General features: G+C 48.3%; 1 protein-coding gene across 1 annotated transcript in view; it reads left to right on the top strand.

Annotated features, from left to right (window-relative positions):
* The window catches only part of INTS9 (integrator complex subunit 9), a 69,873-nt gene extending 49,557 nt beyond the window's left edge, over positions 1-20,316 (top strand). Inside the window, exons 13-17 of the mRNA XM_077331873.1 lie at positions 2,230-2,354; positions 3,571-3,738; positions 15,390-15,488; positions 17,506-17,643; positions 19,622-20,316. Of these exons, the coding sequence (XP_077187988.1) occupies positions 2,230-2,354; positions 3,571-3,738; positions 15,390-15,488; positions 17,506-17,643; positions 19,622-19,798 (707 nt within the window). The 3' untranslated portion in view covers positions 19,799-20,316. The remainder of the gene's footprint in view (positions 1-2,229; positions 2,355-3,570; positions 3,739-15,389; positions 15,489-17,505; positions 17,644-19,621) is intronic.
* The last annotated feature ends 246 nt before the right edge of the window (positions 20,317-20,562 follow it).

Raw genomic sequence — 20,562 nt, 5'->3', positions numbered from 1 at the left:
TCTCCTCCCCTCTTTGATGAGGACTCCTTCCAACGTTATGCCGGTGGCCGAAGAGCCACTCTGGTGTGTCTCCTTCTCCATTTGCAAACCATGGAGCACGATGGGGAAGTCCACAGTATCACTGCTTCCATACCAGGAAGTTGTGACAGCACTGGCGTGGGAAGGAGCTACGTTGGAGACTCCTCTCACATGACTGAGGGTGCCAGTGTTGGCCCCACAGCATGGAAAAGGAGCCACAGGGGCCCCCATATCAGAAGTGGCCCCTTCATACTCAAGCATTATGTTTCCTGTTCTATTTCATGTAGTCATTTTTTTAAACCCACTCTTTATTCCAGTGCCCTTTCAGAAGAAAAGAATTTGAGATCTATTAGCTTGTCAAATTTTAATTTGCCTCCTCCGAAAATGAAACATCCCCAACCTGATTCTGGCTTTAGGTCACACTTAGACTCCCGATAATGCTATCAGATTTTTTAAAAATTTATGGAAGATTTGATTAAAAGCACGAGATGGATTTTTGCCCTCTGGCGCTCTTGATTAAATTTGCAACAGCAGAGAAAGATTGGGCACTAATCACACCCAGTGGATTGCCACTTTCCCCACCCACCCCCACCCACCCCACTTGATTGTGATGAGGCTTAATTGTGGGTGTAATTTGCATCAGTTTAACTTGAAAATAACCAGCGGTTTTAAAAAGAGAGCAAAAAAGGTTTGTTCCAAGGTTTTCATGTCTTTTTCTAGGTCTCATAAGGGGCACTATTTACACCAAAGAGCCATCTGGGACTATTAGAGACAATGACTAAATGGCGTCTCCACTTCAGAGAGGCAGAAACCACCCGAGTCCTAATGCTGAGGGGCAACAACAGGGGCAGGCTCCGGCTGCTTGGGCCTGCTTATGGGGCTTCCAGCAGCATCTGGTCGGCCACTGCAGGAAAGAGGCTGGTGGACTAGATGGACCACTGGACTGATCCAGCAAGGCTTCTGCTTATGTTCTAAAGGAGGCTTCTGTGTTTGCCTCCCTACCTGGATGGGCAATTGCATTTACAATTAAGCACTTTTCCCATCCAGCAGTCAGGCACAGATGAAAAAACTGTTGGATCTACAATTGGCTGTGTGTGTGTGAGAGAGAGAGAGAGAGAGGGAGAGTGGGGGGTGGATTTGGAATCCTCCCCCACAAATCTGCTCCTTTGTCAAATGGCTGACCACTGGGATTTTTAGCCTGCTAAGGGGGGAATTGACCCACAACTGTGACTGGCCCATGTGCACTCACTTAGATCAGGGTGCTGTTTGTGAGGGCAGACTATGCAATTAATGGCCTGTATCCAACCATGCAGGTCCTCCTACAGAACAGCATCTCTGTTTGCAAAAAAATAGGGGCAGCCATTTCTGCTGATTCATCCCATTCACTGCAGACCCCCTTCCCCCTCTTATCGCCTGTGCTGTTACAGAGGGCCTGCTGACCTCCCCCAGACACTAATTTTTGCTGCGTTCCTTGGTTTGAAGGCAAAAAGAGAAGCAGAAAGTCCTGCTCTGAAAGGTCTATGAATGGCCCGACTGACAATGGGTAGGCTTCAGGATATTCTGAGACAAGGCTTCTTAATCTCCATACACAGGTTGGGATCCACTTCCATGGGGCATCTCAGGCAGCCAGAACAGGGGTGGGGAATCTCCACAGGCAGAAGGACTTTCATCCAAGGCAACCTTAATTCAGACTCTGCAGGCAAAGAAATCAGTGTATTGTTACCAATATTTTCAAATCTACCAACACTTAATGAGTGAAACCATTAAAACCCCAGGGGTTGAGGTCTTACTGGGTTTGAGAATCACAGCCTAGTTTTCCTTTATAGGAACGGAAAGTCCTGTTCAGTGGCTGAAGCTAACTTACTGAACAGAAATGCATCATTGCACATGCAATTCTACCTGAATCTTCTGGTGCCTAACTAAGTTAGATGTTTATTCAAAAACATTGAGTTTCATTTTTGTTATATGAAATAAACCAAATTGTGAAATATCCCAACTCCAGAAAGGGTGGGAATTCCATAGAAGAGGTGAATACTCAATGAGACCAGGGGGCCCCCAGGCTACTGCCTCACTCATCATGCAGTCGGGAATGCCCCAGGAAGCCTACAAGCAGCAGAGCATACAGCCCATTTTTGCCCCCCCCATGCCAGTATTCATAGGCTTACAACCAATGCCTCCTGACTTTCCCTCCCTCCCTTGTTCTCTTTGCAGAGCCTGACTTCTCCTATTTGGATGCGCTAGGCCCTTATCAGCCACTGGCGATGAAGTGTGTTTACTGCCCCATAGACACCAGGTTGAATTTCATTCAGGTGTCCAAGTTACTCAAGGAAGTACAGGTAATTAGACAAAGTGTCCTCATATCGTCCTTAACATAAGTCCCAAACTGGACGTTAGCCTAAACCAGGGGTGGGCTGACTGTGGCTCTCCAAATGTCCGTGGACTACAATTCCCATGAGCCCCTGTCATCATATGCTGGCAGGGGCTCATAGGAATTGTAGTCCACGGACATCTGGAGTGCTACAGTTTGGCCAGTCCTGCCCTAAACAGATGACTGATACTCAAAAAAAGTGGCCATGTATCTCCTATGCCTCTGTCACTTCTCGTATGTGGTACCTAACGGCCGTGTGTTTTCCCGTGACTGTTCCATGTCATCGGCTAGCGGAGACAGTAAAAGACAGCATTTTGACCTCACGACACAGACTGAGTTTCTCTAAATGTTACGAGCTGGCTCCCAGCAATGTCAGGTTGGGTTCATGAGAGGGAACCTTGTTGGTGTGAAGAATTTCTTGCAAGATCTAGCGTGTGACCATGTGAGCTATATGAGCCCAAGGAGTCAGTGGCCCAAATCTCACCTCTGCCAAGAATGGGCTTAAAGGCTCTGAGGCCATGCTAGCATTCACTCCACCACAAACCCATCAGCAGTGCAAGGCTAATAATGTAAGCCCCCTGTAACAGAGTGATTTCAAGGTTTGTTCTTCCAATGCAGCAGGATGAGAGGTGGCAATGAGGTGGAAGGAGAGCTAGCATGGTGTAGTGGTTAGAGGAGGACTAGGGAGACCCAGGTTTAGGATTCTTCAACCAAGAAACTCATTGGGTGGCCCTGGGCAGATCACCATCTCACAGTGTAACTGACCTAACTTGTTGCAAGGATAAAATGGAGGAGGGGAGAGACAAATATTCTCCTCCGTGCTCCTTGGAAGAATAGTGAGATACAGGTGTGACAGATTCTAGTGGTGGCTGAGTTGATTCTGCAGCTTGGGTGTCAGCTATACCCATGATGCCCTTGTTTTTCTTTTTAAAAATCCATGAAACCAGGAAACTAGCATATCAGGGAGATGTCTGTACTGGAATTCTCCTTGCAGATGTATTAGACTTTTTTTATTACAAAGAATTGGTGGCCATGTCCTCAAGTTGCAGTGGGACCTTTAACTTGCTTGCATTGCTGCCTATGTAGATCAGGCCAAAGATGTTTTGCTCTCGATAGGTGCTGTGCATTACTTTTATGGCCTCCAAATAGCTTCCAGGTCTGTGTCTGTTTTCCCACTTTTCTAGCCTCTTCATGTGGTTTGCCCAGAGCAGTATACCCAACCCCCACCGACCCAGTCCCATCGCACTGACTTGATGGTGGATTGCCTGCCCCCGCCCATGTCCTACCGGCGAGCTGAGGTGCTGACACTTCCGTTCAAACGTCGCTACGAGAAGATTGAAATCACACCAGAGGTGAGTGACCTGAGGTCAGCAAGGCAGCCAGATGGAATCTTGCAGGGCCTTTTTTGGCATTTTAAGGTGGCCCCTGTGGGCTGTCCCTTAATCACTAAAGAAGGAATCTTACGAGTTCTCTGTTTAGATGACTCGTGGAAGCAAGGCAAACTACATTCCCTCTTTTGTTTTTAGTTTCACTTGTATCAATCAGCGAGATTTTAAAAATGTATTTAAATGCGAATATAACTTACCTTTCTCTGGGGTGTGTGACGTGCCATCAAGTTGCTTCCATCTTACGGCGACCCTGTGGATTAATGACCTTCAAAATGCCCTATAATTGACAGCCTGGCTCGGTTTTTTTTCAAACTAAGGCTTCCTTGATTGCATCTCTTGATGGGTCTTCCTCTTTTCCTGCTGCTTTCCATATTTCCCAGCATTGCGGCCTTTTCCAGTGACCCGTGATGTGACTGAATTATGATAGCTCAGTTCAGTCTCTTAGAATGCAGGCTTGCTTTGTCTGTTTGTATCTGTAAAACTCTTCTCTGGGAGCACAAGTTGGTAGCCAAAGATGGAAAAGAAGCAAGGCTAACAATACAACCATGAATTAACTAAAGGGCAGCTTCCCCATTCTGCATCCAAATGTTGCCCAGGAAAGTCCCTTTCCCAGCCTCATCAGTTTCTCCATCTTTCCACTTTCCCAGACTCTTGGGCTGCACTTCATATTAGCTGCACTCTGATGTCCTGCATTAATCCGACATAACACCCCACGTTCACGAATGCCCTTTTTATTTGGGGTCTGAGTTATTTGGAAGAAAAGCAGGCTTAAAAATGTTGACTTATTGATTTATTAAGGCATTTTTGCCCCAGATCTTTGCAGACTGTCCTGCCTTCCAGGACAGTTTTATCGTCCCAGGTAACAGTAACCCAGAGCAGCATATTAGGGTACAAAGTCTCAGTCTTTAGAACAAAGGATGGCATTAATGCTGTTATTTTAAGCAAGATAAATAAAGTGATATTCCCAAATTCTGAAGACAGCCATAAACACTTGTTATTCCTTAGCCCCATACCTCACTTCTGAAGATACAGGTCTTCAGCAGAAACTTTTAAGGCATGGCAGATGCCTTTGGAAGCAGAAGGTTTTTCAGGTAACCCCCGGTCCAGACTGGGTGCAGCTTTGAAGACAGGAAACAGCCAGCAGTTTGAGCTGTGCAGATAGTCTGTGAAGACCTTTGATCCCTGATGAGAAGGGATGCAGTGGCAGGTGCCCATGAAGACCCTGACAACTGTGTTTGGAAGCTGTTGACCTTTCCGAACTGAGGTGAAGCGAGCCACGTTCATCCCGGGGTAAGCATCGCCAAGAGTAGTGGGGAAAAGGAAAGAAACCATTTACTCTTTGGTCACCATCATTATGAATGCCACACACTGGTTAATAGTGATAGTAAGGGAAACACGGAGCAGGAGGTCCCTAGCTTAAAGGCTTCTGTCCTTCTCTCTCTGACCTTCACAGTGTCTCCCTCCCACCCCTGGCTTCAATTCATAGGCATCCAAAACTCTGCTTCAACAATGGCATTTTTTTCTTGTCGGTTGCTTGGCATCTTTCAACAGCTGATCCCTCGTGCAACCAGGTGTGGGAGTTTTTATTTAGACTCTTCCCAATAAGTGGTCTGGGTGTTTTGTTTGGTTTGTTTTTTGAGAAAGCTGGATACGACTCTGGAAGAATACATGTGTGACCTCTGCTGACTGTATTTTAGGAGGGTTGGTTGTGAAGAATGGCATCGTTCCCATTACTCGACGTTAAGAGACCAGCCTTTGTGTTGTGCTGGCATGCTTCCCTGCTGCTGGAAGCAGAGAAGAAGAAGAAGAATTGGTCCTTACATGCTGCTTTTCTCTACCTGAAGGAGGCTCAAAGTCGCCTTCCCTTTCCTCTCCCCACAACAGACACCCTGTGGGGTGGGTGAGGCTGAGAGAGCCCTGATATTACTGCTCGGTCAGAACAGTTTTATCAGTGCCGTGGCGAGCCCAAGGTCACAACCCAGCTGGCTGCATGTGGGGGAGCGCAGAATCGAACCCGGATTGCCAGATTAGAAACCTCCACTCTTAACCATTGTTGGGGGGAGGGGAAGGAAAGGTATCTTGTTGGCTGACTTTGCTTCAGTCACCCATTTTTAGCACAATCTACCTTACAAGGTTGTTGTGAGTATAAAGATGGGGAAGGGAGAATGCATACCACCCTGAGCTCCTTGGAAGAAGGTCAGGATAAAAATGCACTTGATAGATTACCAGTTCCCCGTTTCCGATCACCTCTTCTCTCTTCCCTGATGCATGTGCTGTCTCCTCTCCCTCCGCAGTCCCCTCCTCACAGCCCATACTGCTTCAAGGCTTTATCGCCACAAGTGCAATGAAATGCAAGATTGCTACCTGCCCTTGGAACAAGGTAGTCTAGAAATCCAGTGCAATAAATAAAGCAAATGTGTTAGCTTCATGTTCTTGAGAACAACCTTATCTTTAAGGTGTGCAGTATCTGTTTCCAGGCTCAAATTTTATATATTCGCTTTTAAGGAGAGAAACTTCGGTGCCAGCAAGCCTGCCTCTGTAGTCGGATGCTTTTTCCTGGAGTCTTTGTGAGCAAAGACCGTTCCACGAGTTCATAGCAGTTTGGCCAGTGGCTGGCAAGGGCTGGCATTTATTTGTCTGCCAATTCTGTGTTTATAGATTTACAGGATTTCTGCTAGTGAGGTGCTGTAGGATCCTATGGTTTACAGGATAGACTAGGCATGGCTTTGAATAGGCTCCCAATGCTGACATGCAGTCCATTTACGATTTGTGTTAAGGTGCACCCACCTAAGAAGAGATGAAAAATACCCACCTAATTGGTTTCCAAGAGGCCTGTTGAGATCAGCAAGGAGTTGTGGTAGGAAATTAAGTGCCGCTTTTGTTAGTTTCTGCTGGAGGATATAGAACCATGGATATAGGAGGTATGATCTCATTATGACAAATGTATGATTGATTTCCTTAATATATACTCTGCCTTTCCTTCAGGCACTCCAGGCAGATTACCAAATATAAAAACCAATTCAAACTAACAGCAAAGACTTCCAGTGAACCATTTGGTAGAACTAGGATTACACACCTGGAAAACAGTGAGAAGAATAGCAACAACTGTCTAAGGCAGTGGTCCCCAACCTTTTTCAGAGAGGGAGAGCGGTGCTCACCAGCAGGCACAAACGCGCAGGCGCGGAGCTGCCACACCTGCGTATTTGCGCCCACACCTCCCCCCCTCCAGCTTGAGTGATTCGGCCGCCAAAGCAGCCGATTGCTCCCGACGCAGTGAGCACTGCACCGCGGGGGGGAGGGAGACATGCCCGCTGGTGCTCGCGCCTCCCTCCCCCCCGCCATGGCCCAGTACAGAGGCCTTCGCAGCCCGGTACCAGGCAGTAGCCTAGGGGTTGGGGAACACTGGTCTAAGGCAGTGGTCCCCAACCTTTTTATCACCGGGGACCAGTCAATGCTTGACAATTTTACTGAGGCCCGGAGGGGAGGGTAGTCTTTTGCCGAGGGATATCGCTGCCGCTGCCTGAGCCCCTGTTCCACTTGCTTTCCCACCGGCGCCCCTGAGTTCCTGCCGCCTACTGGGGCGCGCTGCCAGCAGCAACTGCGCTGTGCCACGCCGAGGGGGAGCCCCAGCCATGGCGGCCGTTGGAGAGCACTAAAGGAGAGTTGGCAGCAGAGTGGCAGGGCAGCCCCCGAAGGAGCAGCCAGGGAGGAGGACGAGGAGGAGCCACAACCCAGTACAGACTGATCTACGAACCATTACCAGTCTTCGGACAAGGAGTTGGGGACCACTGGTCTAAGGGTATGACATACAGAATGTTAGTATCAAAGATAGAAAACAGTGCAGTGAAAAGAAGGTTGTACGCAGAATATGTATTGCAATAGACTGCAATTCCATTTGCTTTTAAAAGCAAACAGCCTCCTGACCTATTCCATTCTACTATAGTTCTAAACATTTCTGATTTTTTTAAAGTTCTGATTTGTACCTTTCACAAAATGACAAAGTGCAGGGGCCTTTCCAACCTTCCGGGGCAGGATGTTCCACAAGGTACGTGCCAACCACATAGAATGTGCCTGACCAGGGATTTATTGATCTTCCTCTTGCAAGCATTAAACAGATAGCACAAGAGAGCACATAAACTGTACTCAATGCTCAGTGACGTCAGGATAGTTCCCCAGAGTCCAAATCCCAAATTGCTCCTGATAGTGTCAAGAGACCCCGACCCAGGATTTCTTGGAAGGGGACAGGACAAGCAATGCAAAATCCAAAAAGGCTGAAGTGTGAGTCCTCATAATCTAGGCTCGAGCTGCCCCCATTTCCCTTCCACTGTTAGGACAGTGAGAGGCCAAGGGACAAAGTTTCAGGCCTTCCTTGAACTAAAAATCAAGAAAGGTAGGATGCTGACAAAACAATTACTCTAGTAGCAGTGGTAGCCAATGAGGGCTAGGGTACTGGATTCAGATTTTAAGCTCTGTTAATGCAAAAAGGCAATTTATTTCAAAATTGGACAAAAATAGTCAATAAAAGCCATGGACAGTGAGGCTAAAAACAACAATGGTGTTAATCTGAGTATATTTACATGCAGTGGTATTACAAAACAGACTGAGTCTATTAAGGTTCCAAAGTCCAAAAAACCCTTATAATTGTCCTAAAGTCAGATATACTCCAAGCTAAGGGCAAAAGGCCCAAGGCAAAACTAAAATGAAAAAAACCTTTATACCCAAAGACCTGCATTGCCCTGATTCTAATTAACCAATCAAATGTCTACCAAACGATATAACTTGGCCTTGTAGCTATGTTGGTGCTCTGACCAATCAGAAGTTTTGCCAATGAACCCGGATGCCCTGCAGCTGCATTGGGTTCAGCTGCACAAACACCCATGAGCTCAGGCGCTAACAACGTGGAGTACACCCTCCTAAATTCTCATGTCCTTGAAGCTGCAGGGCCTAATGGTATAAACCAGGGGTAGTCAACTTGTGTCCTCCAGATGTTCATAGACTACAATTCCCATGAGACCCTGCCAGCAAACGCTGGCAGGGGCTCATGGGAACTGTAGTCCATGAACATCTGGAGGACCACAGGTTGACTACCCCTGGAACAACAGCTGAGTACCGCTTATCTCAGCAGCCTGCTGCATTTCAGAGAAGGAAAATCCCATCTTCTGCCAGGCTTCCACGTGAACGACTGCTAGAACGTGAAACTGGTTAAGGAGACCAGATTCTTGACAGTTACCCCTCTGGCACTCATTTCGGGCTACTGAAACTGTTTTCAGTTCCCCTCCCAGCATATCAGGGTGGCCCAACTTTGACTCTCCAAGGGCTCATGGGAATTGTAGTCCATGGACATCTGGAGAGCCACAGTGGGGCCACCTCTGGTATAGGGAGTGAGTGACCGGCATTCCAGATGTTTGGAATAGCCAAGCGTCATCATCTCGCTTTGGAGGCCCGTGTCAAAAGGGGGGGGAGGCGTTTCTCTTCTTTGTCCCACCACAGACACAAGGCTCCCAACATTTCTGAGCTGCAACAATCTTTGTTAAGGTGTGTATGCGTGCCCATTTAGGACAAGCCACATATTAGCCCCCACACAGCCCAATGATACATTTGAGGATCTCCAAAGAATAAGCTGAAATCAAATGCAGCCCCCGGTCAAAAGTCCTTTATGGCACAGGAAGTCTTCAGAATAACTTTGGAAAGAACATGGTGGCTGAAACTGCCTTTTTAGTGGCAGAATAGCTTGAAGGGGTCTCATTTAATGCAGGCTGTAAAATCGCAACACGGAGCCCTGGGTGCAATTAACTAGCATTCCCTAACAAAGGCTGGCTGCCCCCGCCCCGGAATCTCCCCCATTCAATTTGGGAGCAAGTGCCAATTTGCATGCAAAGAGCCCATTTGCCTGAGTTGTAGCTGGAGTCCAGGAGGGTGTTTTTAATTGAGAAAAGAATTACTCTGTTGCATAAGCTTTGCTGGGTGCTGTGCCCTTCATCGCTCTTAGAGCATGTGTATTCCTTAGGTGTCGTGTGATATAGGCATTGTCTTTGCTTCCAGCACGTTGAATGGGGCAAATTGTCTCCTGCAGAGACACCCCACTGGGTTTTATAGGTACTGCATAGGTGTTGTTTGAGCCCAACTGCTTAATTTCCCAGTGGAAGAATTTTAGGTTGCCCAGGAAATTAGGTTCAGTGGGCAATAGAGCCCTGTTCACATGAGCATTTCTTCTCAGAAACTTCCTTTCTTCATTAAGGTCTCAAGAACTGGCCATTGTTCCCACTGAAAGTGCCTATGTACAAGTCTGTAAGGAAGAGTACAAGGGGATTTTGTGGCAATTGGCTGATCCATTTATCACTTGAGTCACCCAACTGGTTCGTTCAGCATAGCACACGCCAGTTGGTCTCTATATTTTCATCCCACCCTCCTTCCAAGAATCTCCTTGCTGTTCCATCACAGAGGCTGGGCTAAGTCATCCAATGAGTTCTACAGCTAAGTGAGGATTTGTACCTCGATCTCTCAGGTCTAAATCTGCTATGCCAACCACTGTACTGCATCGACTTCCTGGCTAGCTGTGACTTTCTGGGCACAATCTTCCAGAGCTCCTTGCATTTGCATTTTGCATGCCTTTATTTATAGCCCTCTTTTCTCCTTCATTGAGATCATTCTTCCTTCCTCTCTACTCTCATCACAACAACCCTGTGAGGTAAGCAAGAACGAGAGTTTGTGATGGGCCCGAGGTCATCCAGCAAGCTTCCATGGCAGAAGTGGGGATTCAAACCCTGGGTCTCCCTGGATCCTGTTCCACTACTCTAACCGCTATGCTATGCTGCCTCCATGTTCTCTCCTTGCCACTGAAGGATTTTATCTGGGACCTTCAATTTGCAAACGGGTGCTCTCTGCTACTGGGCTTCAGCCCTTCTCCTGTAAGCCTGCTGGTAGTGAGGGGAGGACAGAAAGAGGGAAGGTGGCCTGTAGGTGGAGAAGAAGAACACAGGCCGTAGCCGTAAATGAAAACAAGAGGGCAAACCCTGCAGGTTCCTGTGGGCACCATTTTGCCTGCTGTGCTCATGTTGGCACCAGCAGCAGTCTCAGGCCCGGTTTGGGATGCCGGCATTTGCCACCACCTGGAGCAGACGGGGATCCTTGGGGCGGAGGGCGGCTGAAGAAGCCAAGGCACTGCCTAAAATCGACCCGAGGACCAGGATCCAAGGCACGCTTCATCTGCCGCTAGACATTCCCCCCTAGCTTGGCCCTCGTTTCTGGACGGCCTGTCCTCTCGCTGCCGTGCACGTACGCCAGAGCTCTTCACGGTGTCCTTGGGAAATTAACTTTCATGGCTTTATCAAAAACTACACAAACAGGCGAGGGCGGCTTGCAGCTTTATTCGTTAAACGTTTTTAAGAAACCCTTGAGACTCATTACGGTCCATGTAGCAGCAAAATAACTTTAATGATGTCTGTGATGAAAGGCTTTTTAATAATAATAACAAATCTCCACACTCCCAACCCCTGCCTCGGGGGGGGGGGGGAGATTAGAAAGTTATCCTTGCTAATCTCCTGCAGGCCGGATTCTGCCGCTCCCCTTGCTAGGGTAAACCCCTTGAAATCAACCGCACTGCTTCAGCTTTGCTCAGAGGTCTCATTCAGCCTCCCAAAGCCCCTTCCTGTCTCTGATATTATTAATGCATCTCTCTGCATTATCTCTGTGGTGCTCCGGAGTGAGGCCGAGGCCTTTGCAGCGCTATGGAGGGGGGGGGGGGTCTACTGCTAATCGGTGGTCTGAAGATTTCATGCCTCGGTTTTTGAACAAAGTCCTTTGCCTTGAGGGGAAGAAAAGGCTCTTCAGTTCTTCGTCTTCTCCAGCAGCAGTTCCGGCAAGGCAGACGCCTTAGAGGTTGTTGAGGGATACGTTTCGTTTCGATAGGATGCAAGCGTGGATGGCGTGGTTGCAAAATGGTGGCCCTCATGGACCACGTTAGTGCCTCCACCTGAGGCTTCCGGGTAGCTGGTAGGCTGTGAAGCTCTGCTCTATTGATTTGGACTGGACATGTACACCGGCTGGGACTTATTGCTTTCGGAATCCAGAGGCGGGTTTTGACAGTATTAGACTCGGCTTTGATCGGGCTTGGGAGCGGCTGGCTCTCTACAGAAAGTAATTGTCTTTCCCCTGCTTTGCCAATTTTCTCTCTAGCTGAGAGCAGTCCGTAATCACCTGTGGATCTTGCTTTCATATGGGCTTTGCACAGAAATGTAATACTCCCGTCCCTTGGAATGCTAGACCTCCCAGCTCATTGTAGAATAATACACTTCCACCACTGACCTCCTTTTTTGTAGCACTCTGTGTGTGTGTGTTTGTGGATGTATGTGTGCACACACATGTACATTTGCCAGTTTTGGACAACCCTTCATGCTCCTTCCAAAAAGAACAGGCTGGTGTAAACTTCGTTTGTAATAACTTAGTTATGTGCTGTGAGATTATCTGTTATTTATCGTATTAGCATCCTTTTCATCTTCTTAGGGATTTGATCCAACTCTTTTATTGTATGGCCTCTCCCCCAGCGTCATTTCATCTTCACAACAGAGACCTAATCCCTACTCTACGTCCAATAATGTATCTAGCACTGTGCCCATTTCCACCATGGGCACCTGTCAGTGTGTTTCCTGGTGACTACTTCCTTCTTCTCCAAAGCAAAGACCTAATCCTGGTATTCCTCCACCTCATGGGAGCAGGAGTTGCCTCAAAGGCGTCCAGGAGGGCCTTTCTGACTGCAGGGGGCGCTCATTCAGAAAGAGCTGCCTTCATCATGGGGCAGCACATGGCTTGGAACTGCCTGATGTTTTGTGATTGGGTCCAGCTCCCCTGTGGCAGCCATTTTGTGGTGACTCCACCGTAGCAGAAGGTGCTGTCAAGTCTCAGCTGATTTAATGGCGACCCCCATAGGGTTTTCAGAGCAAGAGACAAAGGGAGGCAACTTGCTATTGCATGGAATTTCACATGTTAATTACTCCTTGGGTGAAGAAGTACTTCCATGTGTTCTAAACCTACTGCTCATTAATATAATTGAGTGCCCACAAGTTCTTGTATTGTGGGAAAAGGAGAAAAGCAAGGCTTTCTCGGCCTTCTGTCCCATCCATAATTTTGTAAGCCTCTGACACCCCTCATTAGTCATTTCCCCAAGTTAAAAAGCCCTTACCTCTTTAACCTTACTGCATAGGGAAGGTATTCCACCCTCTTAATCATTGTAGTTGCCTTTTTTTTTTTTGCATGTTTTCCAATGCTATAATATCTTTAACAAGTCCATCCCTCTGCCTAGTCCACCTGCTCCATGAGCAGTGGTAACTGGGAACAGAAAATGATAAACCATCAACTTCCTGTCCTGCCTTGCACGCTTCCCAGAGCCAACTGCTTCGGAAGTAGACTGTTGGACTAAGTGAATTTGGTCTCATCCAGAGGTGCAGGTCTGACGTCCACCTATTATTATTATTATTGTTATTGTTATTGTTATTGTTATTGTTATTGTTATTGTTATTGTTATTGTTATTGTTATTGTTATTGTTATTGTTATTGTTTCGATTTATTTCCCGCCACTCCCAAATGGCTCGTGGCGGGTTACAGTGTCTTAAAACCCCATTAAAACTCCCATTAAAAGACTTTAAAATGTCACAGCATGGTGCCACAATAATATCCCTTTCCTACCCCCCTTCCTAAAAAGGGGGGGTGGAGAAGAAGGAGGTCAACGGTGTTCAAGAAGAAGCCCGGGGGAGAGCAGACGATGTACCCCAGCAGCCCCAGCCTCAACCATAGACCTGGCAGAAGCGCTCCGTCTTGCAGGCCCTGCGGAACGTTAAAGGGCCCCGCAGGGCCCGCAGCTCTCCCGGGAGCTCATTCCACCAGGTGGGGGCCAGGACCGAAAAGGCCCTGGCCCTGGTCGAGGCTAGGCGTGCTTCCCTAGGGCCGGGAACGACCAGAAGATTCTCACTCGCAGAGCGCAGAGCCCTGCGGGGGGCATAGGGCGCTAGGCGGTCCCTCAGGTATGTGGGTCCCAGCCCGCGTAAAGCCTTAAAGGTTAGGACCAGAACCTTGAACCGGATCCGGACAGCAATTGGTAACCAGAGCAGCTGCCTCAGCACAGGCTGGATGTGGGCCTAGGTTTTGTCCCTTGCAAATCTTCACTTGTGCAACGTGTTGGTGGGAGGGATTCCCTTGAGACCAAGCAGGGTCCTGAAGGAGCCTCACAAAGTCTTGGACATGCCAGCTGGGTCTTGACCTTGGCAAACTTGGTGACACAGATCTGTGGCCTGTGATTTCGTTTGCTCTTTCCCACCTGCCGTTTTGCCATCAGACGTCTTGGACGAGTCAATCAGCAGAGCTGCAGGTCCTTCTGGAGGAGAGAGAGAAGCGATCGGGGAGTCACAGGGCCTGAGTAAATCTCTTCCTCCTCCTCCTCCTCCTCCTCCTCAGAAATGAAATATAATAGGAAGCCAAATGCGTTTTACCCTCTTGCCTGGTGAAAGAGCCTTCCTGGCTGTTAATAGATTTATTTATAGGGACGTAAGCATGTGTGAGGCCTTGAGGGGGCACCTCATTTTTTATTGATGGGGCTCATCACAGCCATCCCTCAGTGGATTCTTTCTTTATCACCGTGCCAGGAAGCTGGTGTTGAATTCAGATTCACCTGCCATGGCCACAAATCTCTCGTAGTTGCCGAAAAGGCTCGGAGTTTTTAAGGCAGCACACTTGTGTAGTCTCAATCCAGAATTTTCCAGCCTCAAGAAATCTGAGGGCTTGTGGAAGCTTATTGGGGGGGTGGGCAGATCCTCAGAGAAAAGACCAGAAGTGGCAGATGGGAAAGAGAATCTGTATGAAGCCACAGTTGGACTCTCCCTGTAGAGGTCCAGGTTCCAATTCCTGCTCTTTCATGAGGCCCACTCGGTGACTTTGACCCAACCCTCTGTTAAGGTGGTCTTGAGGTCAACACACGGGGGAAGAGACCATGGATGCTTCTCCCGGAGGAATGGCAAGTGAAAAATGAAATCCTCCTTTCTTGCAAACCTGCGAAGCTTCAAGGGAGTGCTGAGGTTGCTGTCCAGAGTGCGAATTCAGGGCCTGCAGGGCAACAGCGACTGCTGTTGCAAATGGGGATCCATTCTCCTCCTGGATATATTTTTGGAGTTCTGCAGCCTTTTACATTTTATACCACTGTTTAGAATTTCATGTACATGTATCTGTCGACGGAGGGGATCACCCCCATGCACGTGACAAAACTGCTGAATCTACAAGAGCCAGTAGTGCAATAAATCTGTTGGTCTTTCAGGTTCCACAAGACTCTTCTAGTGTTTTGAATAACAGGGATGTTCTTATTGGTGGGTAAAGTTCTCTGGACTTATTAAAGGACAGCTCAACAGAGGCAGACGGGGACGGGATTGCGATGCTAACTTTGCATTGAAGTTTGCACAAAGTAGCTCTTTGGTGCCGATTTCTAAAACAGCTCATTGCTTTGCAGTTGCACATGTCACTGTGTGTTTTGCCAGTCTCCCAGAAATTCTACCAGTAGTCACCCAACACAGTCAACCCAACACATTTTGCTTATTGATTTTTTTCTAAAGCTGTACCATCTGTTTTTGCCTTAGCTTGCGGATTCGCTGGTGCCCACGGAGATGAAGCCAGGCATTTCCCTAGCAACCGTTACCGCTGTTTTGCATACTAAAGACAACAAGCATGTATTGCAGGTAGGATGTGGTATTTGGGGCACGGGGTGGGAGGAGTGCTGAGATAAGACACTCACGGATCTCCGTGGCTTCCTGACTAGCAGGCTTTTCTCCCTGAACTGCAGTGAAACACTTTTAGCAGCCCTTTTTCTTTTTGCGAGGATCTTCCAGTGACAACAGGCTGCTTATAAATTCCTGGTTCTCTCTTGGGGATATAAGCCTGGATGTTGTTCTAATTTGTTTATAAGGCCCTTTTTTTAACAAAGGAAAAGCAAACCAAGCACTAAGCAAAGATCGAAGTTTATCAGAAAAGAGACAAACTTTACCTCCCAAGTGCATAAAATCAAATGGAGAATTAATCCATACATTAGCTGAAAACCAGCATCAATGAACTGCCGGAATTGTTGGCAGAAATCAAAGGGCCCTCGGGGTGAACTAAGTGCAATGGGAACGATCCCTCTTTAGGCACAGCAGGAGCAGAGTCTGATTTTGGGGGTTGTGGGAAGGTAAAGTTAATGTTTTCCCCTGCACGGTGTTTCTCATTTTAATTGCCCAAATTGGAGCTACTTCTTGCCCTGCTGGGGTGGGGATGGATATACAAGTACTCACCTCCCCCGCTTCAGAGGTTAATTAAACTGGAGGCCCAATTTAGGAGATGGGGAGTTAGTTCCATCTTCTTGCTCTGTAGTCTCAAACAGATTTCCTCCTCAGGAGCTATTAGAGATGGGCACAAACCTAAACGTTCCAGTTTTGGATGGCGACTGAACAGAGTTGGAATTTCCGTCAACTGCGGGTCCTATCCTTGGCTTGCCACCAGCCACCACCAGCAAGTCTCCCAGGGCCCAGTATGGGGTTACACCACCTCAGCCATTCTCCTTTCCCCACGACCCGCAGTTCTTATCACGTCAGAGCCACGTTCTCCTCCCCTCCTTTCCCAGGAAGCTGCCTCTAGAGGTCCAAATCGCCCTGGGCAGCATACCTAGCCTCTCTCTGAGGAAGGGCAGTGATTGGCCCCTCCCCATCCCTCCCCCTCGGGCTGTTGGCGGTCTCCTCCCACCCGCAGTCCTGCTTCCTGCCCTATTATGCCAGGGGCTGGGAGTGGGATAGGCTGACATCGCTCAGTCTAGGCCAGGGGTAGTCAAACTGCGGCCCTCCAGATGTCCATGGACTACAATTCCCATGAGCCCCTGCCAGCATTTGCATGGTCTAGGCAGCACACTCCTTCCAGAGTGCCCCAAGCATAAGCTGCAAAAAGTGATCCCATCCCCAGGCATAAGCCACAAGAAGACAGCCGCCCCAGTGCGAGATTAGCAAGAGCTGAATAAGTGTAGCAGGCAGTCCCTGGGGGACCGTTTCAGTATCAGATTGATACCCCCGGCCTCCTTTCACCATGGAACTCAGTTTTTATTCGTTTGCTGCAGTTTCTCATCTGCCTGTCTCATCAAATCTCGAGGGAGAGAACAGTGTTATTGAAAAACAATGCAAATGACTGTATAAAACCCACAATTAAAGATGCAGTAAAACTAAATAACAGGGCTGAATTATGCAAATGGAAGAACAAAGGAACAGCAACAGTATAATACAGTAAGCATCAACGGGATTGCCCAAATGGGGAAGAATGATCCAAAACTGGGATTTCCCAATCAGGGGATGCTTTAGCACAGACTGTATAACACATCCTGTAAACAAGGCAGCATAAAAGGAGAAAGAAAACTGCCTAAAATTTCACAGGCCATTAGATTAAAACTGTATTACCTAAATTCTACCCTATTATATCCCTTATGAAGAGGCTATTCTGAACAGTTGTGTTCTGTGAGACGACAGAAGAGCGGGAGCCTCTTTTAACCTCTTCAGGGAAGCCATTCTGCCAGGAGAGAGAAAGCAGAGCTGTGGACCTGGGGCTTCCAGGAGGTCTCCTGGCCTGCACAGCTTCAACAAGGGTCTGCATGATGGGCCTCCGAGCCATAGCAGAGGCCCCAGTGTCTTCTAACCACTCTCCTTTCCTTCCTCTCTCTCTCCAATGCATGTTGGCCGGTAGCTCCCTCCAAAGCCGCCTCCTCCACAGACTGGCAAGAAGAGGAAGAGGGTGACAGAGGAGGTGCCAGAACTGAGAGCCGTCAAGCCCCTGCTCAGCGGCTCCATTCCCATGGACCAGTTGGTCCAGACGCTGGAGAAGGTAAAGGAGATTCCAGCCGTTTTCAGGCCCCTTGAAAGATACCTCCGAAGGTTCCGTTTCCATCTGCTGACAGATTTCTTTAAATGGGGAAGAAGGAAGACAGCCCCTGTTGGAACAGAGCCGTGAGGCTGCAAAACCAAGTACAGTGACTCAGCTTCTGCTGGCATGCAGGGCGTTTCAATCACACGCCACGCAGTGCCGGCCAGGGGTTCTTCGCGTGTGCTTAACAGGAGCGGGATGGCTCCACGGGCTGGGAGGGAGGCCTTTTTCAGCATTAGGGGTCTCAAAATAAAAATAGCAGGATGCCTGCCGTTAGGCAATCAGCGATCGCGTGCGTGCACACAGAGGGAGATAATGCATATGGTGCTAAGGGGGCATTGAATATAGGACTCTGCCTGTTGCATCTCTGTGCAAAGGGACATTTCCTCCACTCTTCCGATCCGATCAATGTGGTCCAGGCAGTGGCAACAGATTTTGGCCTGACAAGCTGCCCTCTCTTTTTCCCATAGGAGTGCCTGGAATCCATTAATCTATAGGCGAGAAAGGGCAGCCATGCACTCTGACAGCATCCAGGGTGGAGCTGAGTCTGCCCCCGGAGCCCCCAGTGTCTGGCACTGAGGCAGACTTGCCCGCTTTCAAATGCAGCCTGTTTGTATCGTCCTACAGACCTCAGCCGGAGCCACTGGCGAATTGCCCCCTTATCTCCTTTATCATCATGGCCACACCTTGGTATGACTGCTAATGTCAACTGGCTCTTGGGTGGCGATGAAAACGCTGAAAGCATTAAAGAAATCCTGGTCTAAAAACCAGGCACTTTGAACAGCTAACTGGCTCATCAAGCAAAGCCCACATATATTTGCATGCAAATACAAGAGCATCCTGTCTTGGTCTGTATATGATGCACGCCTGCATACCAGCAGGCATCAGCTCACCAGGTCTCCCTGGTGAGGAGGAGGGATGCCTCTGCTGCTTTTTCCTGCAAAACTCCTTTTATTTATAGGGTTTTTAAAGTGTATATAACAAGGTCTGTAAATCAACAAGGATTAGGACAGCACCACAGGGGACGGTACAATAAATCAGAAGACTATTTTAAAACTTCTAAAGAAGAGGGATAACAATAAAGAGAAAAAGTGAGCAATCAAGAGGAGGAGGAGGAGGAGGAGAAATCCCTGTACAAATTCCTGGATTGCAACTGAGAGAAAAATTATATTCTTATGGCTGTACTACAGATGACTATTACATATTTATAGCTGTAGTACAGAGGAAAGCTTCCTCTGAACCAAGATGCCTGCCACATAGGAATTTCAAAGCACACAGATTTTGAGTAGTGCCTTTTAAAAGGAACCATTAATAAGCATGACAATCGTGAGCCAACACTGTGCCATTGTAAACTGTGACACTCTTCCAAGGCTATTGGCTTCAATGCGAAGGGTGTAACTCCGCTTAGGGAGGCGCACGGACACATATACAGATAGACCTTTGATCACGTGAAAGCATCTGACATGTGAAGAAATGCCCTCTACCAAAGGAGTGACCCCCATATTTCAGTCACTGGGACTACACTATGTGCCCAGGAAGCCAGCGGGCACTAAGGGGTGAGGGTGAAAGGAGCTATCAGGCTGCAAGCACAGAGCAGTCATGCTCTTGGTCATGCTAATGACTCTGACCAAAGCAGGATGATGGTTTACCATCCTACGCCCTGTTCGAAGGGGATACCCAGTGAGAGAGAGGGGAAAAACAAATTGCCCGAATGTATTATCTTCCTTGTGGACACTAAAAGTTACTCCGTTTGTTTTTAAAACCTCAGTGGAGCAAGTTAAAGGGGCAGCCCCAGGGTTTTCTGTCCCCTTGGGGACCAAACCAAAGGAATCAGGAAGCCGTACCGGTCCATTTGCTTGCACTGTGCTTAGCAGATTCGGGCATCCGTTTAACTTGTTCTCCTGTATGCCACTAACCTTTCCATTCTCCTCTACCACAGCACGGCTTTAGCGACATAAAGGTAGAGGACACCCCAAAGGGACATATCGTGCTCTTTCAAGACGTGGAAACGCTCATCCGGATTGAGGAGGACTCGACCCACATCATGTGCGAAAGCGATGAGGCGCTGCGGGTTAAGCTGCAGGATTTGGTCCTCAAGTTTCTGCAGAAATTCTGAGCCTCTCCATGCCCACCTGTCCTCTTGAAAGAGGCTTTAAAACGACAGGCACGGAAGTCAGGGAGGACGGCAGAGCAGCTGCTGCCACGGAAAGCCCTCGCACAGCTGCTTCTCCTCCTTTTGCAAGACATCCTCACACAGTTGCCAACTACCAGCCAGGCGGCTCGACACACTCAGGAAGGTGCCTCTTTCCCCATCGTGGAGCTCCAGTGAAGGCAAAAGTTGCACTGGTCAGGTTTTGCACAGTCCGTAAAAGCTGCAGGAGCCTTGACAGGGAAAATATGGTTCCTCTCTCTCGGGAGCCTTGTCTCTGGCGAAACAGGAGGACACCACGGGGCCCGGGCTCGGAGAGAAGACGTGTCTCGCTTTAGTCCATGCTGTGTTTCGCTTTTCATTTCCTTTCCATTTTCAACCTTTCAGTGGTGATCGCTTGGCTTTTTAAAAAAGAAAAGGAAAACAAAATTCCCAGAGGCCTGCTCGTAGTTGAACAAATAAAGAAAACCTATTTTAATAGATAATGTCACGGCGTGAGCGTGATGTTTAGCTCTGGGCTATAAGGATTAGTCAGAGGTTGGGAAAGGTGCTTTGTGGACTCCGTACAGAGTGAAAATCCTATTTTAGTGTTTGAGCCTTTAATTTCTGTGCTGCTCTGTCAGAAGGGGATGAGCAGAGCTGGCATCAGCAGCCAGAGAGTCAGGGCAATTCCTGGGTCTTCCTGGCTGCCCGTGGAGGGGTGGGGGGTGGAACAAACCAGCACTGGAGCT

The sequence above is a fragment of the Paroedura picta genome, chromosome 1 (assembly GCF_049243985.1).
Source record: "Paroedura picta isolate Pp20150507F chromosome 1, Ppicta_v3.0, whole genome shotgun sequence".
Lineage (NCBI taxonomy): Eukaryota > Metazoa > Chordata > Lepidosauria > Squamata > Gekkonidae > Paroedura > Paroedura picta.
The sequence above is the reverse complement of the archived record's forward strand: the minus strand, read 5'-3'. Positions and strand labels throughout refer to the sequence as shown.